Below are 20,993 nucleotides of genomic sequence, written 5' to 3' on the forward strand. Positions count from 1 at the left end.
GGTAGGACATCAGCAAGGATGATCAATCATTTGCTGGTTATTTCAAATCTGCTCTCTGCCAGGCAACTCTGAGAAACTCTCTTCTTGCTCAGACCACCAGTCTTTACCTTCCTGGATCTTGGGATCGCTGGGAGACACATCATAATCCACCTCTTCTCCCTCAAAGTGCAGCTCCCGTGTGTCCAGATTTTCTATCAAATTACTCATGTCAGCAGCGATTTTCTGCAATGCAGAGGTATTTACTCTTGGCTCATTTTTCAGTGACATGTTGGCTTCAGACAGGGTAAGAGCAAAGGGGCTGGGAAAAAAAGGGGGGTTACAAGGATTTATTATTTTGGTCAAATAAAACCCTATTCTACAATATGAATCCAGGCTTAGATACAGCATATGGAAACAAGTCAACTAGCTCTGTGTGAGCCCCAGTTTAGTCAAACAATGTTTTCATTTATTTTCCTCTTTAACATTTAAAAGATTCCTAGCCTGTAAATTAAATTGGAGTGAGATCCTTAATCACAAGCAAGTACGAAAGAGAAACACTACATTGAATAAACGCCAGCATAGCTTTCACCCAATTTCATTAAGTTGGATAAATAAGGAGACTCCAGGGTGACTGGTTTGGGAATGGTTATTCAGAGAAAATAAATTGATACTTAACTCTAACAAACACACGGAAAAATATCACGTGAAATTAAGCAACTTTAAATATTTTCTAAAGACATTTTAGGGCATTTTACAACAATTTCAATAAGCAGATTTAAGACATTTTCATGACAGCATAACCTTTTCCACATTTCCTCTGTAGGTGATATCCCAAGCAAAGTGTAAATACTATCTTTTCGAAACATGAGGTTCGGGCCGTGACTTTCCATGACTTATAATAATGTACATGTCTTGAAAGGTAATTGATTAGTCTACCTATTCTGAAAGATACTGGAGGTGCTCAAATCGTACTTCTCTCCTTTTTGAAGAAAACCAGTTCTATCTCATTTCGACATTTAATAACACAAGTCTTTACACATCAGTACCCAGGGAAGAAGAGTTCATATAGATTTTATTTTTCCTTTAAAATACTAAGATTTAAACCTTGAGTGCCATCCTCAGAGCTGAGTGACAAATTCATACTGCTGGAAAGAATCGCTCTGTTACAGCCCGGCCCTAAAACAGCAGGTTTTTCATACGAGCAATTCCACCACACATGTCCATTCATTCCTGCAAATCACAAACATTTACTGAGCGTCTGCCATTCACTGTGAGAGGCAATGAGGAAATCTGTAAAGATGAATAAGGCTGGTCCCTGCAGTTAAGGAGCTCCTGACATGGGTGAGAGGAATAAGATACATAACCCCAAATTCATTCCTGGCCTCCTCCAAGGTCCAAGGCCTTCCTGAGAACAACATGTGCTGAGTGAAAGACCCTTGGCCAGGTTCTCTCCTACAGGTGTGATCAAGAAGCTGGGGGTCTCTGTGGGAAACGCTAAGAGAGTCTTGGCCAAACTTGGACAGCCCTTACTGTAATCCGTCAAGTCTCAGGAACCTATACTGCCGTGTCTGGTAGAAAGAGATTTTGTTTGGAAATTCAGAAGATTGGGCTGGAGGAATGTGGCTCTGGTTTGGCCAGAGATACATAATTAATATGACAAAGTTCTCTGTGAAGTATGTAATCAATCATGTTTCTTTCTCCACGTTGGCCGTAAGGAAGCTTGCAGCCGTATCGATGGCCCACTATTAGCAAAACACAGGCCTATCCTTGCCTACATCACTTCCCTTCAACTTTCTTCTCCACTTCTCATTTATATTATAATAACAGTTTACGTGTACCAATCACTTCATATGTACCTGGCTTGGTGATAAGTCCTTTTTATACATTATCATGTTTATCATCAATAATAATCTATGAAGTTTTGTTATTTCCATCGAAGATGACAGAAGTTTACCAACCCCTCTTTACAGATAAAAACACTGAGGCATAGAGAGATTACGTAATTTGCGTCCAAAGTCACAGAGCTAGTAAGTAGTGAACGGATTTAAAACCAGGTCTCTCTGACCCAAAAGCTGATCTTCTCAACCACAGGCTTTACCTTTCCGTATAGTTTTGGTAGATATGTAAATGCCCCTGGAACAGATGGAAGTTTCAGTAAAACAAGTGCTCTTGGGCAAGATTCAAATGGGAAGAATAGGAAATGACCTCCTCTTGATGCTCAGCACCTCGGGATGGGCCCATTTACACTCTCAGGGCCTTGGTAACTCCTCTTGGTAATAAACTAAGGAGGTTGAGCCATCTCCTCTAAGGTCCTTTTAACACTGGAACCTTAACTATAGACAAAAAAATGCTATATATATTACTCAGCTTCCCCTTATAATGTAGTTACTTTAACCTAAGAAATTAACCCAAGTAGTTCTTCATATGAATACGAGAAGCAGGTGGCAGATGTTTCCTAATCTGCATAATTTAATGACTGTCTGTTCAGCTTCCATCGAGGAGCTTGTTGCCTCTGGTCACAATTAAAATATTAATTTCCTTCCTTCTCGATTCAACAAACACTTACTAGATGCCAACCGTGAGCCAGGTTTTGCTTTATTTAAAATACAAGGTAATGAGAAACTTAAAGGAAATGAGATAAGGAAAAACAAGTAAGAAATTACATCATATCGTTGCTACTCATGAATTTGTAAGCCCTTTTCTATTGATTAAACTGTCTTATGGTTAACTCTGCCAACTTTCCTAGCACAGCAAAGGAAAACAAGGGTTATTCCAATGACTTTTCTCTTGGACAGAGTGTCTGTTAAAATGCATGTTAAATTTAAGATATAGAGACTAGAATAATTATACACTGCAAGATAACTGGAATAAATAGTACAGAGTCACTAGATCAAGCTAAAATAAAAATCATTTTTCAAAAAGAAAGAAAAGAAGCATATAAACTTGTAAAAAATTTAAGAGTGAGAAAAGAAGCAGAAAGGAAGCCTCTTATCATTTATATTCAAGTTTTTACTATGTGCTAATAAGCACAATTTTAGCACACTTATTTAATACAATACTACCTGGTATTTATGATTATTCTGAAAGAGTTAGATAAGGAACTTGCCCAAGGTCACGCAACTTGTGTCAGTGTTGAATTCACTTATTTATAAAGCAGATTTTCTGGCCCTGAAATCTCACGGACTTGGTTATAGAAGTTCATAATTATTGATTTTATTTAATGGGTTGAATGTCTATAAATTAATCTTTTCTATAAAGTTTAAGTATCATAACAACAAAAGATGTTATCTACTTCAATCACCATACCTTGGAAGGAATCCTACTAACACTATAGTCATTATAATTAATAGAAACATATCCCGACAGCCTCCTATATTTCTTCTTAGCCTCCTATTTTTGTGGTTCATAATATTTTATAAGATCACATGGAGTTTCAGTGGACCCAAACGGTTTGCAGATTTTTTTTCTAAGCTTTTGTGAAAACTTTACAATTTAATAATCAAAATGAACCAAATTGTTTGTCTATCACTGCCTTCACTCATGTCTGTGGTTGCTTTGTGTTGAATTTTTATCCATCAATTGTATTGTTGCTTTCATTCTTGAATATCAAACTGTAAGGCCATTGACACTCCTATGTTGTCAAATCTTAATTTATTAGCCCATGTTTTCTCTCATCCAAAATAATCTATAACGGTGGGTGAGCAGCTGCCACAGTTACAGTCCATCTTAACCAGCAATGGGATAAGGCCTTCAGTGTTTACCCTTGAGATAATGTAATTGATTTCATTATCTCCTTATAAAATTATACTGCAAGATCATTATCTCTCTTGGTACCAAGTAGAGATGGTGCCCATGGAGCAGTAACAGCAGCTGTGTTTTATTTTTGTTTGCATCTCTATCTGGAAAGTAAATAGGGTTGTCTTTTTTCTTTTCTGGTATTGAATACTAGAATTAAAATTTTTTGCAGGGAACATTTAATTACTTCCCGTTATTCAGGGGTGAAATCAGAGAACTCTAGAGTTTTTCTGATCTTCATTTTCAACATCACTGGAAAATAGGACATCAAAGGAAGCAGATATTTTCCTATCTGATAGTGTATATATATATATATATATATATATATATTTGTATATATATTTGTATATATATTAGTAAATATATATATATATTTGATAGTCTTATTGTATTTTAGCGAAGGCAATGCATATATATACAATAATATATATATAATATATATGCAATGCCTTCGCTAAAATACAATAAGACTATATATATAATATATATATGCAATGCCTTCACTAAAATACAATCAGACTATCAAATATAACTACTAATATTAAAATAAATATTAACATTACTCAATATTAGCTGAGTACATACTAAATGCCAGCCACTATTCAAAAAGATTAATCGCATGATCTCCTTGAATCCTCACAATAACCTTAGGAGCTGAGTCCTATTCTTACCCCCATTTGTAAGATGAGAAGCTTAGATGGGCAACTTGCCCAGAGCCGTGCAGCTGGGAAGTGATGGAGCTGGACCCAACCCTGGTCGATCTGGCTCCAAAGTCCAGCTACTTAACCAGCCAGAAGTAGAACTGGGGCTAGCAGGAGGGACAGACACTGAAGACTTTCACTCCCATTTTACATGCTCATAGAATAAAAACAGTTCAAAAAGGAACAACAGTAACCCAAAACTTAACACTCATTTTGTGAAGGTAACCGATTTACTTCTTGTTTCCCTTTCTAACAGAACATGCAGAGTTCCCCATATTTTTTCCAATACATTATTTGTGCTTACCTAGAGAAATAAATGGAATGGATTTCCAAACCAAGAATCATGTTTGAACGTGAAATGAATTATAATTAGATCATTTAAAACCAAACTGAGTCATGGGGATTTCTTGTTTTCCCATTTTTCATTATGATGAAATTAATTGGTGGACCCATACTACATAACCTCCCCCAAACACATTATATAGCAATGATTTGTACAGAACTGACTCGATGTTCCTTGAAATGCAAACATCGTAAATGTGGATTCAAGTACTGAACTCAATCTCTGGTGACACAGTAAACCTTGGATAAATATTTTTTTAGTTGAGCTGACTTTGGATAAAGTAAATGATATTATCATAGTTTACATTCCAGATGATATATTTTGAGAAAATAACACATCAAAAAAATTTTAAAAAAATTCTTGGTGTTTACTTGGATCTTTGATTTTTTTTTTTTTAATAAAAGAACATTAGTTCCACAAATATCAATGGAGGGCTTATTATGCACCTTGGGCAGATAATTAAATGTCCGTGGTGGAGGGGACAGGCCAGATGACCATGGTTGTTCTACCCTTTTTATCAGTGTAACCTGGGCAACCCGCAGCCTCCAGGGTTTCAGCATCTCATCTGTAAAATGGAAACAGTGCCACCTATACTTTCCACCTCAGGAAGCTTGAGGAACCAGTGTCATAATGCACACACATCTACAGGCCAAAGTAATCTAGGTTGCTAATATTCCCTTGAATTCTATTAACAGGTGGCCCCTGAAAATTAACCTTAGGAAAGTTTCTTTCATTTCAGTATTTTTCAGGGCTGACAGGCTAGGAAATATCCTGCCTTTCATCTCTTAGTTAGCTCCCAAATTAATGTACCATCTAGCAACTGTCTTCCTGGATGGGCTCCTCTAAGACTAGGGCTCTCCCATTTAACCAGTCCTGAAATTTTCTGGACTCAATTCCCCCATTTGGAGAGAAGCCACCAAGACTTTGAGTGAAAAAAACAATCACCAGGCATTAAGCAGTCAAGCCCAGTTAATGCATTTCCCATTCTCTGCACATCTCCCTGGCCTCATCTTCCTCTCCCTGGCTGGTAAGGCATTACAGTGTCCCTTGTGTCTGCGGCAGTGACTCCAGCTCCCTTTTAGGTCCAGTACCCTTTGTGGCTTTGATGAGATTTATGGACGCCCAACCCCAGAAAAAAAATGAATATATCCTGACACACAGTATTTTGCATATATTTTCATAGGTTCACGGATGTCCCTTTCAAAACCTTAGTTTAGGAAGCCCTTCCACTGAGCAGTAATCATGAGCTGAGGTGCTGACGCGTCCCTCGTCCCACCAGATGAGGACACTCTAAGGTGGGGGAGGGTGAGAGCCAGACTGTTTACCCCCGACACCTTGCTGAGCACCTGCTCAATCAATATTTATTGATTAAATGACTTCATCAGTGAGCTATCTACTGAGAAACCAGTCAGCTCCAGGTTATCCAGTGAATGCCACAAAGACATTTCCTTCATATACCACAGATACTCTCAGATGGAAAAGCCATCTGGTTGAAAGAACTCCAAGAGGAATATAACCTGCAAGAAATACACAGGCTGCTGAAGCAGTAGCAAGTAAGACAGTGAACTGCTATCAGAGCTAACTGTGTGCCAGGCTTCCACCAAGAGCTTTTCACGCGTCCTCACAACAAGGTCATGATGGGGGTATGGCTGCTATTCCCCCTTTACAGATAACAAGACAGGCTGACCAAGGTGACAAGTCCGAAGGTCAGTAAGTCAGCTCTCAGCACAGCTCTGGCTGGCTCGAAAGCCATCCCCCTGTTCTGCTTCCGTGTTCTGCTTGTACCCATATCAGGAAAAGGAGATGCTCTGTGGAATCATAGTCCCTTCTGTGCATAGCCTTTGAACTCAGACTTGCTGTCACTTCTATGGTTCCAGGAACTATGATTCCCAAACACTATCCTCCCTCTGAGTTTCAGATCTGATCTGACCTTGGGGCCCCCAGAGCCTAGCAATCTCCTGTTTGCTTATCCTTCCTTCCTGGTTTCCTATCACAGCCTCCATTTGGTCTAACACTGACACTGCTATCCTCCCTGAGGGTCAAGATTGCAGATGATGGTGCTAAATAACCTAGACTCACTGTGCCCACGGGACAAGAGTTGGAAACCATGCGTTCTCCCTTTTCCCTAGTTAAAAAGAAAAACAGAATCTATAATCACACAAAACAAATTTTAGCATGGAATCATTTCTTGATTCTCATGATTTTTCCTGAATCCTTTGACCTCCTTGGATGGCCTCTCTTCTCTGCCATAAGCTTTCTTAGCCATTTCCGTTGGCATGCCCTAGGGTTAAATATTCCCCTTTGCTGTAGTACCAGCCTCCTTTGGTTCATCTCAGTCATAACTTTGAATTCAAGTGGATGTTTTATTTCCAGAGGCAAATACAAGTGTTAAGGGAAAGTGATCTCTATTTCAAATATAGGTAGATAGGAAAGTATTCCCTGTCATTTATTGTCTATTCTGGGCCAAGCACTAAAGGCATGTTACGTATATTTCTTCTAATTCGCGTGATAATCTCACTTAGAATTGAGGACAGAAGCTTACTGAGGCTGCACAGAGGTGAGTGGCAAGGCTGGTCCCAGGGCAGAGGCCACACTGATGGTTCCACACTGCCCGCCTCCCCAGCCTCTGCCACTGGGCTCCACGGAGATACACATCACTGCCACTGTCCCCTCTTCTCCTCACACCACCATCCATCTCTGCCTCCTTCAGGCTGAGGGCAGGGCTCCTGCACAGCATGCACAGCACATGGTCCAGCAGGAGCTGGTGTGGCTCCAGCACCCCAGCTCCACCCACCGCTGGCCAGACCCACAGAGACACTGGCTCATCCTCAGGCTTCTGGATTCTGAGGCAGCAGTGCTACACTAGAGCTGGAACCCAGTCACCTCCAGAGTTGTGTGTATGGGCAGAGGGAGCATGGGGAACTGAGTTACACAGCCTATGAGATCAGGGGAGTTAAGGTGCTGGTGGACACATGCCCCTCCCCTCCCCTCCCTGCCTGACTGCACTGTGTACCACACAGCCAAGCTAGAAGCTTTCTATGTGACTGAGCAACGGGCTGATTTTCTTGTGAAGCTATGGCAGCCAGGCAATGCACCACCTTTCATGCTCCTTCCCTCTCTTCCCTTCTCCCCTCACTCTTGCTGCTGGATAAAGCCCACCATGCAACCTTAGCTCAGACTCTATTATCTAGGAAACTCAGACTAGGGTAGTGTTGAAACCAACAGGAACCATGAACCATCCTGCCTCCTGCAGACATCCATTCTGTGAAGTTACTGGTAATAATAAAAAGAAAACTTGCATGGCGCTTTTGTGTCAGACACTGATCTAGGAGGTTCGCCTGCATTAACTCCACCGCCTTTACTATTCCTAGCCCCTTTTGACAGACAAGGCAACTGAGGGCACAGACAGGCTAAATGACTAGCTCAAGGTCACACAGAAACCTGATGGGAGACAACTGCCTCGTTTGCTCCTATTGTTGCCTTGACTAACCTGGACAAAGTCACTTTAGTGCTCAGTTTCCTCACCTAAACACTGAAATGAATACAACAGAGACATTATTGGAAAAAAGACTCCCCTTTCAGCAACACTAAATGCCAGAGAAAACAATACATTCTAAGCAACCCCATCCAGGGGATAAAAACCTACCCCAAATGCCAAGGGAATTTAGATGTTCTGAGCAAACACCTAAGTAAGATTTGCTCCTGCTTCTATTAATGGCAATACATATAAACATTTGTATTTGGAGGGGAGGGCCCCCTCTTAATTCCAAAGTTTATTAAGTGTATGTGAGAGACTTTGTATAAGCACTGGATTGACTTAAATCAATAAGGATCCCACAGGGAAAATTCTTTATTAAAATATAGGTATATTATTTTAGGTATAGGTATATTATTAAAATAAAGGTATATTATTTATTAAAATAAAAAGGTAATTAACACGGCTTAAAAACTGTGATCAGACTTCTGAAAATAACATCATTTTGTGTTTATGGGCAATTTTTTATGGCCAAGAGCAGAATACCTATGTATTGTGCTGGGTCTATAGGAGAGGAAGCTAACTACGCATGAATTTATAGGAACAAATAATGTGCTCCTTGAAAAATTAAGTAAACCTTTTTCTCGCTAAGGTAGACTTAGACCACCAATGATTCAGTGCGTGCACATGAACAAAATAAATACTTTTTCCAAAATAAAAATGGTTTTAAGAACATTTTTCTTTCACTGGCTCAAAATATTAAATATTAGTTTTAGTGGGTGCATGTTGGTTTTGATAAGAACACATGTTGATTAAGAAGCTAAACTGTGAATTCAAAGGTTTGACTTTATCATTTTCTACTATCATTGCTTTCTTTTTTCTTAACACTGATCTTTGCATCTTATGATGGCAGCCCCATTCAGGAAGAACATGCATTCCCTCATGTAGACTTTGTCATTAAAGTTCTTTCCAGCTGTCTAAACTTCTTATGAATCCTCTCTTTCACTTCTCTCCAAAGGAAGAAACAACTTCCTTCTGAGTGAGTTGAGGCAAAACTGAGCATTTTCTGTGATATCCCACAAATCTCGCCAATGAGAAGAATGGAGCTGGCAAACACATGTGTAGACTCCTCCAGACATTCCCCCGTGCTAATGAGCCCTCAAATTTTGTCATGGCTGCTGATAAACACAGCAAAGTCTTATTTTTTTTTTTTACCCATTCACATACTTAGAAAAAATGTCTGTGGAGGCAGCAGACTATCACTGAAGGTATGTGATTTTGAGTCAAACAGCTTGAATTCTGAATCTCCTTATGCTGAAACAAGTCTCTAAATCTCTACATCTCTAGGTCTCAGTCTCCTAATCTATAAACGGGTAATGCTGTTGGAAGTAAAGAATTGGAAGAATTAAATGATATAAAGTGAGTGGCTTGGAGTTGGGGCTCTAACAGATGCTGAAATAATGTTAGTTATGCCTCTGACCCAGTCCCTGGCACCCACATCAGAGCCCAGTCCCCTCCTGAGGACAAGAACTAGCAGTCAGAATTGAATTCTGAGGATGGTCTGATGTCACACACTATAGAAAACACTGCCACGGGGCGCCTTAAGTCGGTTAAGCGTCCGACTTCAGCCAGGTCACGATCTCGCGGTCCGTGAGTTCAAGCCCCGCGTCGGGCTCTGGGCTGATGGCTCAGAGCCTGGAGCCTGTTTCTGATTCTGTATCTCCCTCTCTCTCTGCCCCTCCCCCGTTCATGCTCTGTCTCTCTCTGTCCCAAAAATAAACAAACGTTGAAAAAAAAAATTTAAAAAAAGAAAACACTGCCACAAATGTCTGAAAACAAAATGGATTAAGCTAATGTAGCTGTCTCTTTCCCAGTACAAACACAGAATTGCTGAATAAACTGTAATCATATTTTAAAAATACTTAGTTAAGGATAAAAGCTAAGGCAGCAACAACAAAAGCAATCATGAAGGAAAACCTTCAATTTGCAAGGATGAAGAAACAAATGAAAGTCAGATGAGTATACTGGAACTGAAGCTGAAGGCGCCCAGGGGTTTTGGTCTTGGATAAAAGAGCTGAGATTACAGGTCTGTCCCCACATGAATGTTAGCAGACATGACCCCAGGACCATAGGAGGCAGGTGCCTGGAAGCCGGACTCCCCGAATAACCTAGAGCCTCAAAGAATTACACTGTTTAAAAGAGACTAGAAGAACTGTACCCAGCAGCCCTGGGCAGAAACTGCATGGAACTGAGGTAACTACAAAATGAGAAACTTTATATAAAACTGATCTAGGATTCCAATTTCTGGCTTTCACTGATGGTGGTGTAGCCCCTATTAGATCCACCAGCCATCCCACAGATGAGGACTACCAATTCAATTATAAAAAATAACTGGCTACAGAACAACCAGAAAGAAGCAGGAAATGGAAAGTAATCTACATTTGGAAGAAAAGAATGGCACCGCTTTTGTCTAAAGGCAGACTAAGTCCGAGCCAGGTTGGGTGACTAAAACTCAGAAAATCCATAATCCTGCTGGCTTGGAGAACCAGATAACAGGCTTCCTGGCTTTCACAGCAGCTGAAAACTGAAGTGGGAAACCTTGGAAAGGAGAGCCACAGAGGAGGAGTGTCAAATTCTGCACAGGCTGACTTTGAACCATGCAGGCGTGGGTACACTCCAAAGCAACTCAGATAGTACCAAAGTGACTTCAACAGAGGTTTCTGCAGCTGCCCACCACAGGAAAGGCAGAGTTTGGAGTTTAAGTCCAGCCAAATCAACTGCCCACTCAAAAACCAAAAAAAAAAAAAAAAAAAACAAACACACCTCTTGAACAGAACTGAATTGAGCTTCTACAATATCTCAGTCATAATGTCACCTAAAACTATTGGACATGGATATAGAAACAGAAAAACGTGACTCATCCTGAAGAGAAAAGGCTATTGTTAATGAAGACTCATTCTAAGATGTTAAAATCAACTGATAAGGATTTTAAAACAACTATTATAATAAGCTCAAGAATGTAAAGGGAATCTCAATAAAAGAAAAATTCATTGGATGGGCTTAACAGAATAGCAATGACAAAAGAAAGAATCCGTGAAATTGAAGACAGATCACTAGAAATTATCCAATCTGAAGAACAGATGAAGGGGAGGGGGAAGGTTTCTAATAAATGAGCAAAGCCCCAGTGACTTATGTGATAACATCAAAAGATCCAACATACATGTAATTTCAGGCCCAGAAAGTTGGGCTAGAGAAAAAATGAGGGCAAAAAAAGTTTAAAGAAATAATGGCCACAAATTTTATCAAATTTGGTAAACAAAATAAATTTACAGATTGAGGAAATTTGGTGAATCCCAAGCAGGAATAAATACAAAGAAAATCACATCTATGCACAATAAAGCCAAGCTGCTAGCATATAAAGAAAAGAGAAGATGTCAAAAGCAGCCAGACAAAAATGACTTACAAAATTTAAGAGAACCATACTAAGGACCACTCATCTCTCATCAGAAATGAATGGAGGCTATAAGACAATAAAATTATATCCCCAAACTTGATAAATATGGAACCAAATAAATGAATATATGTTATTTTTCCTGAAACTAATCTACTAATTCAAATTTCAAAGAATTTCTCAGAGAACTTGACAATATGACCCTAAAATTCGTAACAGAAGAGAATTAAGAATAGACAAATAAGCCTTGTCCAACCAGATATCAAGAATTATTATAGGGGTGCCTGGGTGGCTCAGTCAGTTAAGCGTCCAACTCCCTCCCCAGTTCTCTCTCTCTCTCTCTCTCTCTCTCTCTCTCTCTCTCTCTCTCTCTCCCTCTCTCCCTCCCCAGTTCTTTCTTTCTCTCTCTCTGTCCCTCCCCAGTTCTCTTTCTCTCTCTCTCTCTCTCTCTCTCTCTCTCTCTCTCTCTCTCCTCTCAATAAATAAACTTTAAAAAAAAGCTGGAGAGATTAAAATGGTATGGTACTAACAGAGAAAGAGACACAGAGAACCAAATAGTGACCCCCAAAACAAACCTATGCATATACAGGTTTTGGTTTATGACGAGAGTGGCATGGAAAACAATTAGTAAAGAAAGAATAAACCCTCAATAAATAATGCTAGCACTACTGGCAATTCACAAAGAAATACACAATAAAATTAGTTCTCTATCTCACAGCTCCCATAAGAATAATTTCTATGTTGATTAATGTCCTAAATATGAATAAGGAAAATATTAACCTACAGAAGAATGTCTTTATGATCTCAGGGTCACAAAAGAATCTTAACAAGACATAAAAGACACAAACCATGAAGGAAAAGCTAATAAATTTAACCACACTAAAACTTGAAACTTGTTACACAAATGGCAAAATTAAACAACAAATCCAAGTTTGGAGAAGATATACATAGAATATACAAAGTACTCCTATAAATACATAAAGAAGAAGATCCAAAGGCCAACAGGAAATAAACCAGGAATATACACAGGCAACTCACAGAGGAAGAATTCTAAATTTACAGTGAATCTTTAAACATGTTTAACCTTCCCAGTAATCAGAGAAGTCATATTAAAACAGTAAGATACTTTTTCATATCCATTGAATTAGGAAAATTTTTGCAAGTCAGAAATTATAATGTATCAGTAAGGTAATGGAACTCTCATGCACTGCTTGATACAAATGGGAGTTAAAATAACCCATTGGAAAGATATTTGGCAATAAACTTGAAGAAGGCATAAGCTACTGCCAGCAATTCTTCCCCTAAATATATTCCCCAAGAAACTCAACAATGGGTGAGTTTACATAAGAAAATGTATTATGAATGAGCACTGAAGCACTGTTCACAGTAAAGAAAACTGGACGAGAGTGTCCATTTATCAGAGAATGAATAAATAATATTTTTAATGAAATACTATACAACAGAGAAAATAAATGGATCAGAACTACATGTATCAACATGAATAAATCTCAACACAAAGTTTGGTGAAAAAAAAGACATCTTAGAATTTTTGTTTAAGATTAAAAAATACACAGCACAATCCTGTATGTTGTCCAATGACATATGTAGAAGTAGGACATAAAAGGAATTGAGGAAATAATATACAACAACTTCAGAAGAGTAGTCACCTTTAGAGAGCAAGGATGGGAAAGAGTGCAATTAGGAAGGGGTACTAAGAGGATTTAATATACCCGTAACATTTTCTTTGCTTCTTATTTCAATTCAGAAGGATATAGGTCTAAATAATAAAACCTGTTAAATCTGGATGTTATAGGTACATAGGTTTTTGTTTCCTAAATGTTAATCTGTACTTTTGAAACATTTCATTTAAGACAAATTTAAGAACCATCAAACATAAGTGACATTTTACTAATGTCTTTAAATCCAATCTTGGTTAATTATTGTTACATTCTTTGCAAAAATGAAATTCACTATTCTTTCTATATTCAGCCGATACTGGGGACCCACTAACAAGGTAATATGTAAAATACTGTGAAGTGCTTTGTTCCACAACACCCCTCACCCACCCTCGGGAATGCTTGTATATTTGTAAACTCTAATCTGATTTACCCTAAAAATCAACAGTTGGCATGCACAAATGTTGGCCATGTTTGGGGACTGGTTCAACACCAATGCTAAAAAGATAAAGTTAAATGGGCCTGTACTGGAACTGAAAGCAAATCTGGCCTTTATTTTATTTTATTGGGGGGGGAGAGAGAGAGAGAGAAAACGCATGTGTGAGTGGGGGCGGAGGGGAAGGGACAGAGGGAGGGAGAGAGAGGTGGGGAGAGAAAGAGAGAGAGAGACAGAGAGAGAGAGAATCTTAAGCAGGCTCCATGTTCAGCACAGAGTTCAACATGGGGCTCAATCCCACAACCCTAGGATCATGACGTGAGCCAAAATCAAGACTTGAACGCTCAACCAACTGAGCCACTCAGGCACCCCAAACCTGGCCTCTTTTCAGTCAACTAAACCTTCCGAGTGGAGCCTTGATGATCCATGGCTCTTATCTATAACGTTGGAGCTTCCACTATTAATGATAGTGATGCTCAGGTGAGGGAAAACAATCATCAAAACTGAAGCTAAATTTGCTTTTGCCTTCTTGAAGGAGTTATTAAAGTTGTTTCGATTAAACTTTTAAAACAGGAAAGACTTAATATGTTCATTTGAAAATTTCCTCTCCTTAACACCAAAGTAGTCTAACACTTCAAATTAGGAAGTCCCCTCTCTTTATTCTAGAAGTCCAAATATTTCAAGTAAAATGAAGCTCTTTTCACAAGTTCCTCAAAAATAGAGAAGTGATGATGATTATGCATATTATTAAAATTATAGCCAACATAACATTTTACTTCTTTTAACACATTCTCCAATATTCGATCTTACTGATCTTCAGAATACTCTATAAGGGAAGTATTATTATTCCTTCTACAGCAGAGATGAGTAAATCAAGGCTCAAAGAAAAAGGAGAGGGACCACATATTGGGTCATTTGTCTGCAGTGTGCAGTGGGGCCAGGACTTACTTCTGAGCTCTCCTGAAATTAAGAACAGATATTTCAGACTGAAAACAGATATGTAGCCTCCCTATTAGAGAAATACCTGAGCCACTGGCCCCAGCTCCCACCTGGATTCTAGCCTAGGGGTAGTGCACTAGAATGATACAGCTACCTAAGTTTGTACGTCCATTCCCCACTTATTGGCTTATAAATTTATAAATTTATAAATTTAAACAAGTAACTTAACCTCTCTGTGCCTCAATTCCCAGTCCATACAATGGGAAGAGTCATAATGCCTACCTTATTGGGTTGTTGTAAGATTAAATTAGTTAACATATAAAATGCTAAAAATGGAATATCTGGCCCAAAGTAAGTGCCATGTGCATATTAGTTGCCATTATTATAAACTAGCCTTCTTACTTTTCAAATGCAACACAAGGGGAATAAGGACACCAAGAAGTTCCTCTAAGGAATGATACTTGTGAGGGACACCTGGGTGGCCCAATTGGTTGAGCGTCCAACTCTTGATTTCAGCTCAGGTCATGATCTCAGTTTCAGGAGTTCAAGCCCCATATCGGGCTCTGCACTGACAGCACGGAGCCTGCTTGGGACTCTCCCTCTCTCTCTGCCCCTTCCCTGCTCACACTCTCTCTTGTCTCTCACAAAGTAAATAAACTTAAAAAAAAATAAAGAAATAATACTTGTGAGACCACTGCCTTATTTAAATTTTACTCATGGTAGGGACACTTGGCTGGCTCAGTCGGAAGAGCATGTGACTCTTGATCTCAGGGTCATGGGTTCAAGCCCCATGTTGGGTATAGAGATTACATAAATAAATAAATAAACTTTAAAAAATAATAAAAATGAATAAATTCTACTTATGGTAGCAGTTTTCAATAAGCCATCTGGAAAAAGTGAGTATTTTCAGATTTTCTTAAGTACAAATCTCCCTCTCTTTCAACATATAACCTTCTTAGATTTCTTCCTTTTACTTAGATTTGTTCTTTTTATTCTTCTTGATTTAAGACTCATATTTCTGTCTAGACTCATGATATTTGTATGCTAGTCACAAAAGTATGTATACTATGAACTTACCATTCCCTATCACACAGTTTTACTTACAGAGCATTTATAGGAAATTCTTAGCAACTTTATAGCACAGTACTAAAGAAAAGGACAACCAACCATCTGCATAATATTTCAAGACTTCAGACACTCCTTAGTCCACCGTTTTAACATTGTGACCAATAGAGTCACTTCCATGTAGATATGTGGCTGGAAAAGATACCTGTGAAGATGCTGTCCCCTGGTTCCAAAACCTACAAAGTGGCCCTTCTAGTTTCCCTGCCCCCTACACACACACACACACACACACACAGAGAGAGAGAGAGAGAGAGAGAGAGAGAGAGAGAGAGAGAGAGTTGGACCATACATAGCCCAAGATCACGATTATAGCATTTGGATTTCTGATCTCTACTCAAAATGCCTTTTTGGCCCAAGCTCCTACTCAAGTTATACTCACTTGCTACTCATTTGTCTGGTCAAATGGGTCCTAGGGATTGAGCCTCCATCTGATCAGGCCTCTGAAGCCAACTGCCAATTTACAGAAGGAAATACAGAGGGGCATACTGAACTGTACTATGAGGATACAACCAGCAAAACTCAGACCACGGGCAAGTCTATAGGTCAAACAGCCCAAGATTTTATTCAAGAAAAATTATAAGGAAAAGAAAAGGATGCAAGAGAATCTGTAGATTAAAATGGGCTCAAAGTACATACCAAGTAAGAAAATGATAAAACAAGCAAGATTAAACCCTAGTGTCTGGGGCTGCACACTGAGGTGATAAAACTATCAAGAAATACAAAGATAGTGATAATTTTGGGGATTGAGAGGTTGGCACTGAGATGGGGCATATGAGGCCGGCTTCTGAAGTGGCTGGCACAGTTCTTTTTCTTGATCTCAGTAGTGGTTACCTGAGTGTTTGAATTATAATTATGCACATAATTCTACATTTGGCCCTGGTCTTTTCCCCACCCGGGCATCTTCTGTCACTTTAAATACCCTCCCATCCTCCACGTCTCCGCCTGCTGAGACTTTCCACATTTCCTCTTACTGAAACTTTGCCGACTCTCCCCAACCCATCCCCTGCAGGTAGAGACAACATCTCTCTTGACTAAGCTTTGCATCATCTGGTTTCTAAGTTTTCGGTGGTGCTTATATCTCAGAGGTTTGGGGGCACGCCTCATGTCCTCTGTGATGTTGTAAACTCTTGGGGACAGGCAACTGGGTCATCCCCACAGTGTACAGTAAGCACTCAAAACTCTTTTCTGAGCAAACAACAATAACAACAACAAAAACAAACCCAGTCAATAAAAATTAAAAATTAGGTGAGAACTTTGAATCCACCAGGGTTAGCCTGTCACAAGACCCCCATCTTCCTTAATTTTCCATGATCTATCCTCACTCATTCCTTTGGCCTATCTGAAAACAACGTACAGACCCTGAGTGAGCCCAGTTGGCTTAAAAACAGAGGTTCTTGGGGCACCTGGGTGGCTCACTTGGTTAAGCATCCGACTCCTGATTTTGGCTCAGGCCATGATCTCACCATGTATGGGTTCAAGCCCACATCAGGCTCTGTGCTGACAGCATGGAGCCTACTTGGGATTCTTTCTCCCTCTCTGCCCCTCCCCTGCTCACATTCTCTCTCAAAATAAATAAAATTAAAGAAATATTTAAAAAAAAAAAAAAAGGACAGAGCCTCTTACCTGGTTCTGCCACTTATGAGTCTTAGAACCAGTAGCCTCTTGCTTTACTTACATTACTCTGGGCCTCTCTGAGCCTCAGTTCTGTCATCTATAAAATGAGACTAATCTTATCTAATAGGATCTAATAAAGTACTTAATCTGGTACCTGGCACAGAGTAAGAACTCAATACATAATTGATATTATAAATATTACTGTTCTCTATTAGTAACATTAATGGGAAAGGTACATCAATCAACCACTGACATTCTAGCCAAGAGAAGTGAAAAAACAAAACCTGGTAACAGACATGTTTCCTAAATGCCAAACAAATTGTGGAAAGTAGAAAACTTAGCAAATCTGCTGTTCCTTTGGTGGCCATCATACAAATGCAACGTTTTTGCTAAGGTGAAGTCATCTGTTTGTGTCTGTTTCATTCTTCCTGAGCTGTAAGCTCCTTGGAGACCCCGAATGACCATGTGTCGAACTTGTGGAACAGACTCTCCAGACATATCCCCATGGCCAGCCCCACTATGGGAGCACAGCCGCTGTCTCCTCTGAGCCTCAGGAAAGTTTCTCAATTCCTCTGAACTCTCTCTTCAGGGGTTTCAAGCTCCTTGCCATTTCTGAAAGACGTCAAGTATGATCTGTCTCAGATCTTTAGCACTTGTTGAGAAGAAATGAACTGAACGAACAAGTAAATTACATGGTCAACGGGCACTATTTTGCTTTGCGCATATGCACGTATCTGAGAAGAAAGAAAAGCTAATGCAATCTGATTCAATATACCTGTGGCACATATATTTCGTGGCAGAAACAGAGTAAGAAATGAGGATACAATCTCCGGACTAATGAAACCAACGGATACAAAACTTGGTCAGTGATGATGATGATCTGTGCAATCCATTGGTCCAACCTCCTCCAATGCACTGAGAAGACAGAGGCCCAGGGTCATGCAGAGAAAACAGAGGCAAGTCTAGAACTCAGGCCTCTTTTGTCCCCTGCATGCTCACACAAGTCTGTTTTGTGGCCGGCTTGTTTCCACATAATGCAGCTCTGAACCACGTCCAGTATGTGTAAGAAGGACGACCAGATAGGCAGGATGAACCGCTTTTGTCTCAGCTGCAGCCAGACTCTGCTCAGTAGGTGTGGACAGGCTGCCAGCCTCACTGGAAAAAACTAGTGTGGGATTGCTCAAGAAACCGTCACTCCCGTGACTGTCGCCAAGGAACAGAATTTTCTAGCGACACCCGACTCTGCAACATCCCTGGGGATCAAAAGCACAGGGACCGTATCGGCGCTAACAAGCAATGGCAAACTGCAAGAGAGGCTGCCCAACTTCAGTGCACTGGAGACAGGCAGTGCGTGCCAGCCAGACCGGCACATCACTGTGCTCTCCAGTCACGCCACTCTGTCTGTGGGGCTTCTCAAGCGGCCAGGATGATGGTAATTCAATCAGCAGCTATTTACTGAGCAACCACAACGTCCTGAGCACCCACCGTGCTGGGCTCCGGGAATACCTCACATATCTTCCTACACTGTGAGAAGAGGCACTTTAGGGAAGGAACCCTCTCGTTGCTCCTCACCCTACTCCATGTATTTGCCTCCTTCCCACCAAAGCCCCAGAAGACGGCCCCTCTTCCCACTTCACCCAGCTCTCAAGCCCGGGCTTCTTTCAAACCCTCCTTTCCATTAATCAACTCCCTTATCAACCTCCCTGCTCTCATGTTTCTTCCTATTACCACTTAAAACATCCTCAAAGCCCCTCATTTATACGTATGGTCCCCTGTACTTCCCGCTTCTCTTTTGCTGTTATTTCACAGTCAAGCTTTGGAAGGTATTATGTTTCCCTGCTCAGCCGGACTGAACCAAACATGCTCCATGCTCTCCGACCTCTCAGCCTCCCAAAAGGCTGCTCCCTCTGTAGCTTTGCCTTCTTCCACCCTCCTTCTTTTCCTGATTAACTCTTTGTATTCAGGCTCCTCACAGGTGCCACCTCCTCCAGGAAGCCTCCCCTGACCTCCCAGGCTGTTTTAGATGCCTCTGCTCACTGCTTCTACAGCATTTAGGGGAGTCCACTAAGAACTCTCTTTCTGCTTGGCCTCTGCCTCCCCTAGAAGATTCTCAGTTCCCTGAAGGGAGAGGTCATCTCTAGATTCCCAGTTCCTAGTGTCTTCTGGACTCTCAGTAACTATAGACCAAAGGAGGAATGAATAAATGTGAATTAAGACTTAGAACAGCTCACAATATGGGCAAAACAGAGAACGTGAGCATACTGCTTTCCACATTACAAAGCATTTTTCACATATACATCATATCCGATTTTCCTCATTCTGCGGGCAAACTATTATTTTTCACCTTCTTTTCAGCTGAAGAAGCAAAGATTTAAAATGATCAAGAGGTCCGACCAGGGTCATACTGTGTAAGTATTAGGTCTGAGAATCATATCATGACTCCTAAACGTCACATTCCCTGCTCTGTCCATTCCCTGTAAGCTACTATCTTCATATTCAGAGGGACACAATACTCTATAAACTCTCCTCATCAAAACCTGATAGCTGGAAACTGTTCTACATGCTTTGTGCCTAACCAAAATACTTATTAGAAGGGACATAAACAGATTTTGCTTAATTTTTAACAAAAGAAGTCAGTCTAGAAAAAGAACTAACATAGCCAGGACAATAGAGGTACCATTTCCATCTTCCTCTGGTGGGATGGACGAACACATATGATTAGTGGCATCGTATTCACCCACCAAGCCCGCAAAACATCTCAGATTTAGGGCTCATGATGAAATGGCTACAGATCTGCCCTGTGACTCTTTCATTCTTAAAACCAGGAGACCACCATCTATTTTGGTGGAATAGCAGCAAGACAGCCTGATTAACTCTTTGCATTCAGGCTCCTCACAGGTGCCTGTATCCAACTTGTATCCAAACACACCTTTGACACCCAGCAACGACTGCGCCTCGGACAAGCTGTTCCTGCTCCCACAGCCCGTGCCAGCCCTTATGCCCCTGTTCATCCAGCTGAGAGCACATGGTCCACGACTCTAACTCCTCTCTTGCTGAAAACCTCTCCTTGATGGTCCCACTGTCCTTCCGTTGCAATCACCTGAAAAACTGAACCCTGGGCCAATTCAACGCTCTGACTTCTTGGCCCCCTCCCCAAGGATTTTTTTTTAATATATATACATATATATGTATATGTATACGTATATACATATATATATACACACATATGTGTGTGTATATATATACACACACACACGCACACACATGCATGCACACACACGTGTACACACGCATACACACACGCATACACACACGTATACACACACACACGTATACACACACACGTATATATACACATACACACATATATATATACATACATACGTATATATATACACATATATATATACACACACGCATGCACACACATGCATGCACACACGTATACACACACGTGTA

General features: G+C 40.3%; 1 protein-coding gene and 1 non-coding gene across 2 annotated transcripts in view; one reads left to right on the top strand and one right to left on the bottom strand.

The window, feature by feature from the left end:
- PLD1 (phospholipase D1) overlaps window positions 1-20,993 on the bottom strand; it is a 205,176-nt gene that overhangs the window by 128,879 nt on the left and 55,304 nt on the right. The window contains 1 exon segment of the mRNA XM_030328933.1: window positions 108-298. Coding sequence (XP_030184793.1) covers window positions 108-298 — 191 coding nt within the window.
- TRNAK-CUU lies at window positions 15,523-15,595 on the top strand. Its single transcript has one exon. It is a non-coding gene; the product is annotated as a tRNA-Lys (tRNA).

Source organism: Lynx canadensis, chromosome C2 (genome assembly GCF_007474595.2).
Source record: "Lynx canadensis isolate LIC74 chromosome C2, mLynCan4.pri.v2, whole genome shotgun sequence".
In the NCBI taxonomy this organism is placed as follows: Eukaryota; Metazoa; Chordata; class Mammalia; order Carnivora; family Felidae; genus Lynx; species Lynx canadensis.